The sequence below is a fragment of the Cryptomeria japonica genome, chromosome 11 (genome assembly GCF_030272615.1).
Source record: "Cryptomeria japonica chromosome 11, Sugi_1.0, whole genome shotgun sequence".
In the NCBI taxonomy this organism is placed as follows: domain Eukaryota; kingdom Viridiplantae; phylum Streptophyta; class Pinopsida; order Cupressales; family Cupressaceae; genus Cryptomeria; species Cryptomeria japonica.
The window spans coordinates 196972286-196988060 of record NC_081415.1 but is presented as its reverse complement, the minus strand read 5'-3'; the positions used below and the strand labels follow the sequence as shown (position 1 = coordinate 196988060).

Sequence of the window (15775 nt, the reverse complement as noted above, 5' to 3'; positions counted from 1 at the left end):
TCTATTCATTCTCTCTTTATGTATTTATCTCTTCCATCTCTATCTATCCATGTCTCTCCTTTCTCTCTCTCCATCTCCATCTCCATCTCTAACTTTATCTCTATACCCTATCTCTCTTGCTCTTCCCTTCTCTCTATTTGTCTCTCTTCCCCCCCTCTATCTATCCCTCTTTATAGGCTTATTTATCCCTCTCTTTCTTCTTATTGTAGACATAACATGATCTTTTTGTTAATGGAGGTTGATTATTTTCATAATTCAATGGTTATCCTAGTTCCAAACCTTTATTGTACAAAAAGCATAATTAGCTAAATTGCCTACTAATTGATCATGTGTACTACACAATTGTATACTGATCTTCCAAACCTCTTCGGCGTACCCATTGCACACCAAGGTGCAATTGTTAGTTTTATTTTTATTACTTGTTACTCGAAAGTATCTCTTATTTGAAATGGACATCCTCATTTTTGTATGCATCAACGGTTGATATGTTGTCTAAGGCAGTGCAAGACGATTGAAAAAATCAGCACCCTCCATTTTCATCGGCAGCTTTAAATTGCCCGTACTTCAAACACAGAAGCCATACTGCAACGCCTCCACAAACTGCGTACATGTGCAAGCTGGCCATACTTTTCTTTTCACCTCGAAACCCCCGTTACAGTTTTCTTCTCTTTGTCAATCACTTCAGAACAGAAGTAAAAGTTTTTCACTTCAGGTGAAATATTTTTGTCCAGACAACGAGTGGAAAAACTCCGTAGAGAGAACACAATGCCAAAATATAGAAGAGTTATAATATGTATGCACTAAGCAGAGAGATATAACATAAACTAATTGGGTAGTGATGTAGTACTGCCTCGAACAAAACAATCATGGAAATTCATTCGTAGGAGAGGAGCCGCAAGGGTTCGATCCTTGGTTATGTATTTCTTGACCACATGCCTAACTGTAGCCTCAGCCGATGGGCAGCTCTTCTTGTAGAAATGATGCCTCAAACCCGATCCCTCACACGGCCCCTCACACGAGTGCAAGCAGTAGAGAAACAATTAGTGAAGTGCTTGCCATTTCTATGTTCTTCCGTTTCTCCCAATTGAGCACATACTAACGTCTAATCACACCTCCTATTTATACAACTTCCCAAATATGCTACAAATTTATTTTGCCATTATGTCAATTTGTCACATTGTTCTTCTTTACGTTTGAAATCAACTACTCTCATTAAGGACTTGTTTGAATGTGCATTTTTTTCAAAGGTTTCAATGATATTCCAAATGCTTACGTTCAAGAAACAATAATGTAAACCATCTTTTCAATTCCACAATCTTCGTAATTAGATTATGTATTTTGTACATATTTTATTTAGATGACGCATTTTGTACTATTAACCATTAACCTTTCTTTCATCTTTATATACACTACAAATTCTAACATTTTAATCTTCATATCTTCCATTCCAATTACCCCCTTTTACTGGTACATGAATTATCTCTTAAGATAAATTATTGAACTTGAGATAAATTATTGAACTTGCTTCATTTATTAAAATAAACTACCCACACTATGCCAATGTACCATTTAGATTATGCCCCTCTTCTCCTATTTCCCCTAAATATTATCTTTCCCACTCTTCTTCTATTTGACGTACCCATTGCACACCAAGAAGCAATTGTTAGTATATAAACTGTAATAAATCAATTAGGTTATATTTTTTATTTTTTATTTGACAGCTATTAGCTATTACTGGCATTCTTCTTTTCTGTCATCAATACCTATAACTTTCATTCAATTAAAAAGGAAAAGAAAAGTGAGAACTTTGGTTTTGGAGTATGAAAACAACTATAATATAAAGTTGGAGTATGAAAACAACTATAATATAAAGGAATCTGCAATTTGTATCAGATCTTGTTTGGTGAACGATGGCACTGCAGTACAAATTAATACAGCACCGTAGGGTGTGCGTGGGCGCTTGACAGCCCTAAATATCACCATCGTTCTGTTTTATCCTTATCATATTTACATGTCGGTCGTGCAATTCTATTCGTTATCCCAAATGCCTTATTTTCATTGAAAAGAGAACAAATCTTATCCTTGCCCCCACAAACACAGAGTACGATGTTTTATTAAAGTTGATGCGGAACATCCTTTTTATAAAAGGATGCCACGTTTTTTTGGCAGCTTCTTGAGTCCTTCGCAGTTAATGATCTTCAGTGGAATTGATTACTAAATGATTACATTTAATAGATTTGACACATTCCATTTTGAAATATGCTCAATTTGTTTTACTGAATACCTAAAGGAGGAAAAATGTAAAACTGAAAAGATAAAAATTGCTGTGCCTACTGTTCATCAGTATACATCAAGAGGAATATCTTGTAAGATATAATTCGAGGGTCCCTTTCTTTTGTTTTCTTCACATGCACCACACTATTAAGATAAGATGCGTTTGTTAAACCATACTAATCAACTTCCTAAGAGATTTCTGGATGTGGAAAATTGAGGGTGTTTTCCCCTATAAATAGGAATCAATGAAGAGCTTGGCATTGCAAACCAGCTTAGTAAGTGTGCATCGTAGTAGCTCTAGTCTTAATTCTGCCATGGCTTTCGACAAGATTTCACCTACTTTTTTTCTCTTCTTCTTGCTGTGGATCACCCTTCCTTTCCTCTCTGTTGCTGAAATACCTCGAGAAATTGCTGAAAAGATCGAGCGTGTGAATAGAAAGGGAGAGCTTTATGGCCTCGTTGTTTCGAGCAGAGCTGAACTTGAAGTTGTTCTGGACGAGCACTCTGGAACATTCCGTCCTGACAGAGAATTACCCACCATAGATATCTCTGGTCGTTGCAAACCCAATTGAATTTTCCTCCCCCTTGTTAAAATTTAGATTTGATTTTCCTTGAGGATTTTGTCTTCTTTGCTTCACAACTATAAATTAATGGTTGATGTTGGGCATTAATTGTGTTGCAGCGCGCAGGTTCCATGTGGGAGAAATTGGAGGGCGTAGGAGTCTCGTGGTTATGTGCGGAAGGGGAATGGTATACCCAAATTAAACTATTATAACAGTTTTTTTTATGCTTGAATAATTAATTTAAAAAAAAATGTTTTGTTACAGGTGAATGCAGCACAGACGACCCAGTTGATGGTGACACTGTTTCGAGTGAAGGCAGTGGTTGAGTACGGAAGAGGATCGAGCGCCAACCCTCGTAAACTCAACATCGGTGACGTGGCAATTCCCCGCCAATTTGCACACACTGGCCTCATGTTCTGGGAGGTGCTTACCCTAATATTTCTTCTCCATTCATCCTCTTAATATCTTGTAGCTGATACAACTAGTTTTTAACTAATTTTGGGTGTGGGATGAAATCAGAAATTCGGAGGCGATGATGAGAGATTCGATCGTGATATTGCAAACCTCACATTTTCCGACTACAATGTTGGAAAATCAAGAGGTCAAGTTGCAAATGAGCTTCAGAGTATTTATCCCCAGCGAGAAGAGGTTTACTCAATGAGAGGAAAGGCTGAAGAGGGAAGGCCCCAATTCTGGTTGAATGTGGATAATGCTCTCTATACCACTGCACAACAGTTGGAGGTATTCATTTGTAAATGTTGCTTTCAATTTCATTAACATGCTCTGTAGACAATTGTGGGCATTCTTTTCAATTTTTTAACATTGAATCAACAGAAAGTAGAGCTTGATAAGTGCACGTCAGTGGAAAAAGCGTCTGTATGTCTGCAAGAGCAGCCAAGGATTAAAAGGGTTGAGAGAGGAAGCAGTTCTAACTTTTATGTGAATAACGAAGCATACAGAAACTTTCTCCGGGACCAACTGAATGTGGTCTCCATAGACACTTCAAGCGCCGCAATTGCACTGGTAGGATATCAATGTGGATAAGATACAATGCACCTGTAGGATATATTTTTTTCTTTTATTGAAGTAATTGTGAATAAATATGTGATTTGTGCAGGTGTGCGAGAGCGAGAACAAGCCGTTCATAGTAATGAGATCCATCACAGATTGTGCAGGAGGGTGTGCTGATGGAAACGACATTACTGTTATGAGGAATTTATGGCCTCACCATGCTCATAAGGCAATCAATCAGATCTTCACCAATTTCGCTTTCATCGACTCCAATATCCGTTCGGTTGCTTAAGACTTAATCCCGTGAAATGGAGATGTATATATATTAAGCTCCAGTGGCTGCTCGATCTATATATATGTATGTACAATCTATATGAGTGTGTCTAAGCTGCTTCTGTCGCTGCAGAAGTTATCTTATTACCATAAATAAGAGTGGCTTGTTGTAAACACCTCATCTGTTCCATGACTTACCTTTTTTTTTGGGTGAAAATTTTAACTAGTAGTATAAATAGTACTTAAATATCCACAAACGAAAACCCCGAAACATAGAGACGAGACCAAACATTTAGATATTTACACCAGCCAAGCAAGAGCAGAAGATAATTAAAATCCCAAAACCTCGATCTTGCAAACTAACATGGAAAATACAACATTCAGATTAATAAAGATCTACCTAAACTATTTTGAGATTCAATATGAATGTATTATCAATTGCAACATCGATCTTTGAGCTTTTGAGAGTAAAGGTAATAATGAGCAGAGATTTATCATCACTATTGTTGCCACTAGGTGATTAACATGCCTACAATGCTTCGAAATCTTCTTGATCCATCTCTATCACGTCATTCTCAGTTCACAAGTTGCCACCAATTTTTGCTTATAGTGATGATAAATACCACATCAATAAAAGCTTCCACCTCCAAGAAACCCAAGATCAAGGCCAACAACAAGGATAAAGTAATGGAAAAATATAACCCGCAACAATCTATGTATATTAGAACAATCAGATCACGATAATGTTAGGATACCTATTGAAAACTATGTAAAGGTTTCAAATTTTTATAGAAAAAGGATATGATGGCTTACAAAAATAGGGCATTTTAGAACTCCTTCAACCTACATTGGTATCTAAGAAGCAACAAATAAAAGGTGGGATTTGCACCCATGGATCTGATATTAAATGTCTTACACGAAGCATTACAAATGAGTCCTACATAAGAATTTGTGAGAATGCTGATTCACTCGCTGCCCCTCCCTCCCGCCTTCCTCGGTATTTTGGTTTCTTCAACCAACCCAACAAAGAGTTGAACCCTTAAATTGTGAAGAGCTCATGAAGAACAAAACAATATGCCGAATTCTAGATTGTGGCAGTCTTACCCCTTTCATAGAAAGATTGCACGGAGAGCATGCAAATGTCACAAAAAAAATCGCCAAGGGCTTGAAAGATGGAAAAATTCAAATTGAGGGTAGAAAGGTGGAAATTGATGAGAAGCTGATAGCCGAAGTCACTGGTCTGTCAATGGAAGTTGCAAAATTTTACAGAGATAGAAAAATGTCTGACGATGTTGTTAAATGATTTTCCAGAAATGTAAAGGAGAGGGCAAACCTCACCAAAGTGGATAAAAGCAGCTATGACATGAGTAACATCAAATCTATTTGGTGCTCTGTTCTTGTTGTTTTGATGAAATATATTACCCTTGATGGGAGATACACTAGGGCCTATGGGCATAAATTTTTTTTTCTTAATTATTTTAGGCACAATGTGAATATTTCTTTCCCCTTTTTAATGGTGTCCATTAATGCTAGCATTAAGGACCATCGGAAAAAAAAAAAATCTTTTTCCTTCATGGGGGATTTATTTTCCTTATCCATTAGCACATCAAAAACCTCCCTTCCCCTTCAACTAGGGTTCCAGAAGGTGCTAGAAAGTCTGAGGAGGAAGATCATGTTACCCTATCCTCTGATGAAAAAGAATGAAATATTGACATGGATGAGTCTAATTCTGGGTCGAAGTCTTCTTTGAAGATTGGACACAAAGTTAAACGAGGCAGAGCTTCCCCTAATTATACCTCATATTTTAACTCTTAGTCATCCCACAACTCCATCCCAGAAAAGTCTATCTCGACCCCCTCTAGAAGTAATAGAATGCCCTTTCCGAAGGACCTCAATGCCAATTCCTCTTTCCTCAACTTGGAAAGGTAGAATTGATGATGTCTTAACCATGGCCCACGATGTTGCCGTGAACAACTCTAGAATGTTTAAATGGGATTTTCATGAAATCAAGGACATCAATGTGAAACTTCGGGCAATTAACAACAAATAGGATATCCAAGCTATTGAACAATGGATGGTGGACCAGAGACAGTCAATTGTGGATTCCATGCAAAAAAAGGTGGGTACGATAAGTGAGATGAGGAAATATTATGATGTCAGATTATCATAGTTGGAGGACAAAGTTAAGAAATAGTTTGAGGGAAGATTAAGTCAGCTGGAGAATAGGTTTCAGAAAGTCAATGGGAATTTGATTTCCTTGGTCACCTACAGCCACAAAGTGGTGAAGAATTCTACAGAGAGTATAAACACCATGGTTGGAAAGCTTGAATATATCCTTCAGGAAGGTGCCATAGTGGATGTCGATGCTTTGGACAAAAAATAAGAGGAAACGGTTGGGACTTGTAAAAGAACCAGAGCAAATATGCAAATCAAGAAATCCAAGAGCTTAAGAAAATAGCTCTTAACATGACTCAATTGGAAATTGAGGCTGCAGGCGCCCTAAAATTTTTGCACTAGCTTCTTCCTTTCCACTGTCCTTTTCCTTTCCATTGTCTTTTTGCTAGCTTTATGCTTTTTGCTAGTCATTTGTTGCCTTCACTGTAATTCTTTTGTTTTTACTCATGGCATCTTTTTGATGTAGTTCTATGTTAAAGGGTTTCTAGTCCCTTCAAACCCTATTTGTTTTGTAATCAAAAACTTAATTTTTTTTTCAATTATATTTATGTTTTATTTACTAGTTGTTTTAGAGAAATGAAATATACTCAAATGTAATAAAGTTTTAATTAGAAGTCTTTGTTCAAAACAGATCTCATTTTTCAATAATAGAACAATCTAACACACATATATGTTTCTAAATTTATAGAAGATTTTTCATTTAAAAAAAATAATATGATAGTAGATTCATAAAAAATGTCGTAAAAATTAAAATGATGTTAAAATCATATCGAAACTCTTTAATATTGAAATATAATTAATTTAAAAAAAAAAAAATTAACAACATAATTTATTTATAAAAAACAATACTATATCTACATAATTTTAACAAGCTACTCTATTTTTTAAAAATTCTTCCACAACTCCTAAACACTTACAAATTTAACTAAAATTGAATATATCACATAACTTTATTACTTTTGCCATTTCAGTAAACCTGTCAGCCTTACCACCTTTTGAATATGTTAAATCATCGACAAAAGTGTAGAATGCATGCAACCATAGAATGTCAGTCGACGTCAATCATTGTTGGCCATTTTTCTTTTTCCTTGTACCTTCAAACTCACAAACAAGATACAGTAAAACAAAGTGAGCATGTTCATGATAAAATGTGTCAAAACCTATTAAATGTATATAATAAGCACTAAATGAAATAGAATGAATTCAATTCATGATCATTGACAGTGACACACATCACTTCAAAGGACTTGAGAACCAGCAAACCAGAACGTGGCATCCTCTTATAAATGGGACGTTCTACATCGTCTCCAGTTTTTTAAGAAAAGCATCAGAGTTGAAAGAACATCGTCCCCTTTAGCTGGGGACAATGAATAAGATTTATTCGCTTTTCAATAAAATGGATGTGAAGTAATGTACGAAAAGAAGATTTTTTGGTATTTGATTTCACCCTTGAAAACAACGTATTCGGAATAAATATGGATTAGATTTGCTAAACGGATAAGGATAAGCAGAAGGATAGTGATATTTGTACTACACTGCCCACCTAAACAAGATCTGATACAAATTGCAGACGTCTTTCAATTATAGTTGTTCTCTTATTCCCTAACAGAAGATTATCACTTTTTTTTTTCATATATTTTAAAGAACGAAGGTTTTATTTATGAATGAATGTAAGAATACAATGTTTTACGCAGATAAACAGGTACAGCAAATAAGTACTGTTAAATATAAAAAATGCAACATTTAATTGGAATCAATTTATTCACGAAAGAATAGAAGAATACAGTGTTTATATAAGTAAACAGTAACATCAAATAACTGTCAATATAAAGAAATTCTAAGGTTTCTTTTTTGTTATAGTAAAACAGCAATATGAATAGTGAGTATTTATAATTTGCCACAAACCCACCAGCACAGGGGTGTAACACAACCCCAACAAACCCTCCACCAAGAAAAAAAGAAGCACCCACCTAGCAACCAACAAAGCTACAAACACCAGTCGCTACAGAAGACCACCGCTCAAAAGCACCATCCGGGCCAACAGGAAGAAAAGTTTGGGGAGAAGCCACCACATCGTAATCACCCTTGCACACAAAATCTCCAAAATAAACTTCGATCGCAGGAGCCCAAAAATTAATATTGTTGGTACCATTCATTTTTTCCATAAGAATAGTTTAGTTGAAATTGGTTGCACTCAAGCAAAAATGTCAATATTAGCACTAGAATTTATTTTCAAAAATTAATATTGTTAGTAACACTTACTTTCAAAAAGTACATATATTTATCAATGTTTTTGGAACAAAAATACTTTGATTGAAATTTGGTAACATTCATTTTTAAACACTCAATTTAATAAAGATTTTTTAAAAAACATTTTAAACTTACACTTTTGGATTTCTTGTAATTATACAATTACATTTATAAATAATTTATTATATATTTAAAAATTTCTAAATATAATGTGAAAATTTTAATAATATTATTATTTAAAAAAAACATAAAATTAAACAAGCAATATTTTTAACTCAATGAAATGATCATTTATATTTTTCTCAAGATTTTGTCATAATAGATTGATGATGGTGAAGAGAGCTTAACTTTTTTATTTTTTATTTTTTGGAAGAAGAAATAGAGCCTAACACACATGCATACACGTGCAGACACACACACATGTACAAATATGTGTGCATGTGTGCCCACACACACACAGACACACACCATGTTACTCCCTCTTTATTTATCTCTATATCTCTTTTTCTCACACAAATTATCTATTTCTCTCTCCCAATCTCCATCTCCATCTCTATATCTCTATCTTTATATCTCTCTTTCCCCCTCTATCTATGTCTTTGAATCTCCACTCTCCCTCTCTATCTATCTCATTATCTATATATCTCTCTTATTCACTCCATCTATCCCCTATTTCTTTTTCTCTCTCCCCCTCTCTATTTATATATCTGCCTCTTTCAACCTCTCTACTTCTCTCTATATATCACCTCCTATATCTTTACCATTGTATTGTTTCATCTACCCCTCTCTCATTATCTTCCTCTTTCTATCCGTATTTATCCATATCCCTCTTGCTCTCCCCTTTTTGACATCTTCCCCTCTCAATATATATATACATCTCTCTCACCTCTTCTATCTTTCCCAAGTCATATATATACACACACTCTCACTCTATCTATGTCTCCATCTTTATCTCTCTATTCTTTCCCCTCTCCATCCCTCTATCTACCTCTCTCAATATCTCTCATTAGTACGTGTCTTTGTCACCTTCTTCCTCTCTCACTCTTGCCTCTTCTATCTCTAAACTAATCAAATCCTTTTACGTTTTCTACTCTAAACTAACAACCTTATTAATAGGAACTTGACGCGTTGCGTCTCTTGTTTTACATGACTCCCTACTTTTCTACCATATGAGGTAAACATATTAATGTGGATTTTTGATGAAATGAAGATTTCTGTCTAAAGATATGCAATACCTCAAAGGAAACTAAAAACTGGATCTCTATTTTCAAGTTTTTTTTCTTCATGCGAAAGAGATAGGGTAAGTGAATGACATTAATGCTCTACAATGCAATAGTATTTGTAATTAGAATTTCCACAATAATGCAATTTACATCAAAGAAACAAAACAGAAGTCAATAAGAACTAGGAAATGTTCACATGGAAAGCGAAAGTGAATGCATAATGCATGCAATCCAATTGACAAACCATTCAAATGGTTACAAAAAATACACTCAAATCGCAACAAAACTATAAATCTTAGATCTAAAAATGTTCTTGGATTGTGGCATGCAAGATCAAGAAGAGATCTGAAATAGGCTTCTTATCGTCCAATTCAATCTAAGAAAATAACCTACTTATACTACTGCGCAGCTTCAAAGCACATGCCAGGCCAAAAACTGGTGACGGCAGACAGTAATAGGATAAACACAAAGCTGTTAGGTTACATCAAATTAAAACACAAATTAATACGATCTAATTATTTAAAGTTGTATTAATTTTCTCTTAAATCATTCCTATGAAAATAAGTGAAATTTGGAAATCGCAAGGAACAATCAGCAAACTGAACATTATCCTTTCCAAATAAATATTTATTCAGCAAAACAAAACCTGAAATTCAGGTGTGTACATTAAAGCTGAAAAAGTGCATTAAGGAGAGAAAGTGAAGAAGAAAGTACTCAAAAAAAAAAAAAAAAAAAGAAATTCATTATTTTAAAAAGTTGTTACTTAATAATCCTTAAAAGCTCAACAAGCCAAAGGAAATACTTCACAATGTTAGTGAGTGTAACAAATTCGTGAACTCACCAAACCTTTGATATAGTTGGAGTTAAGCCTAGAATATTGCTAAGGTTAGTGAATTGTTTAAAATCCCAAAACTCTAACAAGAAAAATAAAAGTGACTAAGGAAAAGGGAATGGGTTCATAGTGTCAAAATATTTCATGAACTTGCTAGTGTGACAAGGTTTGAGAGGAGCCCAAATATTTGAAAAGTAAGATGTGGGCAAGTTTAGTGCGTGTTCTAGAAAGAAAAGGGTGTTAAAGGATATTTTAAGGCAATATTTCATTCCTATATGTTTCATTTACCACCAAGATGTCATGAATGTAATTGGTGGAACTCCATCAACCATATCATTTTATGTGATTGTGGCCTTTCATCTTTATGTGGGATTCATTCCCTTGTCCATGAAATTTTTGAGGATGTGTATGTTATTTCTTCTTCAAAAAGGTTTTGTCAATGTTGTTTCTAGCTAACTTTTGTAGATGATGAGAAAGTTTTAGGGTTTCAAATTTGGAATTTCAATTTTTTGGAAGGTAGTGGGAATTTGAAGCATACGAAAGTTAAAAGGCTATAACAAGTGTCATAGATTAAATATTCTTAGGTACATGAAAGAAATGAGTATAAAAGCAAACTAATTTAATATTTAATAAAAGAATCATTTATTTTGGTCCCTTTAATTTATATACCATCATGACATTATCTCTAGACAATACTTTCAATTTTGATGTTATTTATTCTTGATTATATAAACATGGTTTTTTTTTTCATATTGATGAATTACTCCACTCATTACCCCTTACTATTTCCATCCTTCCTGTTCTTGTCTTTTGAGTTTTCTAAGTCTACATATATGATAGTGATTTATATTGCTTTATCTTTTTAATCTCTATACAATACACTTGTTGGAGTTTTTTTCGGTACACTTATACTAACCCTCCTTTTAGAACCATTAAGTTGGTTGCCACTTTTATATAGTCAAATTTCCCCTCCTTTTAGCATTATTATGGTGGCTATTTCTTTTCACATTAGACTCTAGTAGGTTGCTTTTAATACCATTATGTTGGTTCCTTCTTTGACACAACTAATTATCCTAAGGCAATAGCCAATAAAACCACATTTGACTATGCTAAAGTAGTAGCCAATAGAATGGAATTAGGAGTGTGGACCTCAATGTGTTTAAATGGTAACTAAAACCATTACAGATTGTGTTTATGTCATGAGCTAATAGAAACTTTAATCCCTCTTTGCAAAGGAACACTCATTTGAACTCTAATATGACTAATCTATCTAACGATAATGAGATCTATTTTGATAATTCTCATATTAAACACCTTATTGAGGAACATGAAGACCAACTTGAGATTATGACCATGATTCTTCTATTGTTTTAAGTAAGATATCTCTCTTACAAGATTATTACTTGCTGGCACACTCAATCATGCTAAATGACATTAACAATTTACCTAGTGGTTAACTTTCATAATGTCTTTATTTAGTGGTTTCTATGGAATGAATATAGGTTGAAGAAAAATAATCCATCCACTCTTGGAAGATGTGTTGATTTACCAATTTATAAATAGTGTCACAATCTTGGGATATAAGAAAAAAATATTAAGCTCATTGTAGATGATATTCTTAACATGTGTGTATATTTTTAACATTATGGAATACAATTTCCCTCTAAGCCACATGCATTGATCTTTTTCTTGAAACTAAGCACTTTGTGTCACATTCTTAATGGTTAACTAATATTGTTGGTGTAAATAATTATTCATCATGGATATTATTACACTTACTTAAGTTTACTTAGGATAATGCATTTCATAGTAGTTTGGGTATGAGACACTTGGGTGTTTGTGCCACATTGGGATAGTGTGTGTAGGAGAAATTCCACCTTTTATGGTGTTGATCTTGTTGTTACACTCCACATTCAGTGGGTGATCCACCTCATGTGGACTATTATATTATTTCTCCTACCTACCCACACCTATTTCCTACCTACCCTTGTTTCTTATTGAGCCACATGTCATGTTTGTGTGCTCACATATCCCTAGCCTTGCCTATATAAGCAGGCTCTTCTACATTGTATGCAACTATTGAACAACTATGTAATTTGATTATTGATCATTTTCTATTGATGAGAATACAGTTTATTCTTGTCCCATATTATGTCTCTATTTTGTACATTTCATTGAGCTCTTGATCTTGGCAAAATCCAACATGGTATCAGAGCCATTGGGGCTTCATTGATTCATCTTGAAGAGGCATTATTGCGACGTCAAGAGGCAGATCTGAGGAGCAGCATCTTTTGGAGGCGTCCTAGACCAAATCTGACCGCGCCATTGCGTTTAGAAGGCCGTTTCCATGAATTTTGGTTATAAAGTTGGCCTATTTTGGTGAGAAAAATTTTTTTCTCCAATTTTGCTATAATCGTATGGATTTTCGAAATTTTTTTTCATTTCAGAAAATATTTTTCGAAAAATCAAAAATTCAAAAAAAAAAGAAAAAAAAAATGATAAAAAAAAAGAGAAAAATAAAAAAATATCAAAAAGAAAGTTTTGGGGGTCCGCAGACCCCCCCGTGAATCCGTACGACGTCTGCAGGTTGCAGGCGCCGTGTACCGCTTGCCGCAGCGCCACGTGCCGTCCTCGTCGCACGGTTTTCTCCCCGCCGCCGTCCGAGCCGAGCGCCTGCAGAGTACCTCCCGTCCTCGCCGACGCCGCCGGACGCTCCAGCGTGCACCTCCCGGCACCACCACCAGTGCCGGCACCTCCCAACCCTACCTGTAGCTGCAGCGCCGCCCGTACCTCGTCCTCGCCGCAACCAGTTGCTTCTCCCGAACCCCGGACACTCTACGGCCTCCGCTACCCACCAGAAAATGCTCCTCCCGGTGCCTCCCGGCGCCAACGCAGACAATCGACCAACCATGAGACCGACGAACCCGCGTCCGCCACGTGGCAGGCAGCCACTGGCCCCCGGGTACTCCTGTACACACAGTCTGCAGCCAAGTCATCCGCCACATAATCCGTATGGCCGCCACGCAGATGCCACGTGTCATACCCAGTTAAATTTTCGTACAGTGCCATGTCGACTTCCGTACACACAGTCACAGTGCCACGTCATCCGTACAGCCTGCACAGTCATCCGCATAGTTAGCAGTCCGTACAGTACGGACGCCCAGTCAGCAGAGGGCGAAGTTTTTGCGACGGTCATACGACCGTCAAATTTAACCCAGTGACTTGTTGACGTCAGCATTTTAAAAAAATTTGGCAGGCCCCTCTCATTTGCATTTTTGATTTTGCAGTTCAACTTCAAATGGCCATAACTTGCTCATTTTTGCTCCTTTTTGGGTGCATTTTTTTTTGAAATGGGCTATAATTTCGTGCTCTCCGCAGTGGTGAAGAATTTTTTTGATTTTGATGCATAGATTTTTCAAAAAATGCAGTTTTTGGTGACTGTACCTGAGTAATCCCAGTTTTTGCAACTTCAGAGGCTTCGTTTGGGGTCATACGACCTCCTTTTCAGGTGCCGTTTTTTTTTAAAGTGCGTATTTTTTCATCTAGTTTCACATGATGCTATCAGATTTATGCCATTATAAGTAGAAATTGTACTTTCAGATTTTGACCATTTTTGGCTCTTTTGGTACTTGTATATTTGCTTGAATCTCAGTTAGATTCATTGCACTATTGATTGAAGTCTCTTGTATCTCATTTGAGAAGTTGTAAAATTTGCATCATAAGTCCACTTTGCCTTGTTTTGCAAGTGGCTCATTGTAATCGCACTAAGTATAAAGTGCCAAAATCATCACTTTAGGGGGGGTACTTTGATTGAGTGAACTTGGGGGGGTGTCTCTTGTGCTTTTGTGGTCTTGTGTTCCTTCCTTTTTGCTGCTATGGGTTCTTCTAAGTTTCCACTCTTAACTCCACATAATTATGCTACTTGGAAAATTGATGCATGGAGTAAACTTATGGAAAAAGGACTCACTCATTACATTGATGGAACTATTGTTGCTCTAGCTGATCCTAAGGCTGATCCAATTGGTCACTTAGATTGGCTCACTAAAAATATCATGGCAATTGGTACCTTAAGAAAGTATGTATCAAAGGATCTCATTTTTCACATTGAGAAGTGTACTCTAATCAAGGATGCTTGGCAAAATTTTCAAGACTTGTATGGTCAAGTTGATGAGATTAGGGGATATCAAATTGATAGTGATCTCACCGTGTTAGATCCCAAGAACTTTGATACTATACAAGATTATGTCACTAAGGCAAATGAGTTGAGGGCACAACTCAAAGATTGTGGCATTGATAAAAAGGATACTCAATTGATATTCAACTTGATAGGCAAGCTTCCACAAGAATATGCAGCATTTGTTTCTAGTTTCCAAACCCATAGGATGACAATGGGTTCAAGCTACAAAATGCCTACATTTGATGCTTTCAATGAAATGTTGATGATGGAACAAACTAAGTTGATAAGCATGGGAATTCTTAAGGCTTCTAAGTCTCAAACATTAGTGGCAAATCAAGGAAACAAAGGAAATCAAGGAAAGGACAACTCAAACAAGAAGAAATGGCAATCAAAGCCTAAAGAAAAAACATCATCTTCTCCACAACAAGGAGATTCATCCTCTTCCAAGAGAGATAATTCACTAAAGAGGGAGAGACCTACTTGTGCTTATTGTAAAAAGATTGGTCATGAGGAGCATCATTGCTATTCTAAGAAGATTGATGAGCTCACACATATCATCAAAAAGCATAACATTGATTTGCCTAAAGTCTACAAGAAGGATGATTCATCAACTTCCACTTCCTCACATTCAAAAGGAAAAGGGCAAGCATTCATGGCTTCTACAAGTGGAAAGACTCACTCTTTTGGAACAAGAAAAGGAAAAGCTCTATGTGCTACTATCAGTCATGACTCAGAGAGATGGCTTCTAGATTCAGGGGCTTCTCATCATATGGCATCTTCACAGTCTATGTTCTCTACATTTGAGCCTTGCACCATGCCACAGATTTTGATGGGCAATCATACATACATGGATGTGATTGGGAAAGGATCTATTGACATTGGGGATAACTCCTTCAATAATGTGTTGTGTGTACCCCACTTGACAAACAATCTCCTTTCTATCTATCAAATCACACATGGCACAACTAAGAGAGTTGTGGAGTTCACACCTGACTCA

The 15775-nt window shown here is 35.9% G+C and overlaps 1 protein-coding gene across 1 annotated transcript; it reads left to right on the top strand.

Moving 5' to 3' along the window:
- Positions 1-2438: 2438 nt before the first annotated feature.
- On the top strand, positions 2439-4297 carry LOC131044018 (bark storage protein A). The gene is made up of 6 exons (XM_057977282.2): positions 2439-2826; positions 2957-3024; positions 3102-3260; positions 3357-3578; positions 3672-3860; positions 3955-4297. Exons 1-6 carry the CDS (start codon positions 2520-2522, stop codon positions 4138-4140), a joined length of 1131 nt encoding a protein of 376 aa, XP_057833265.2. The 5' UTR covers positions 2439-2519; the 3' UTR covers positions 4141-4297.
- Positions 4298-15775: the final 11478 nt, after the last annotated feature.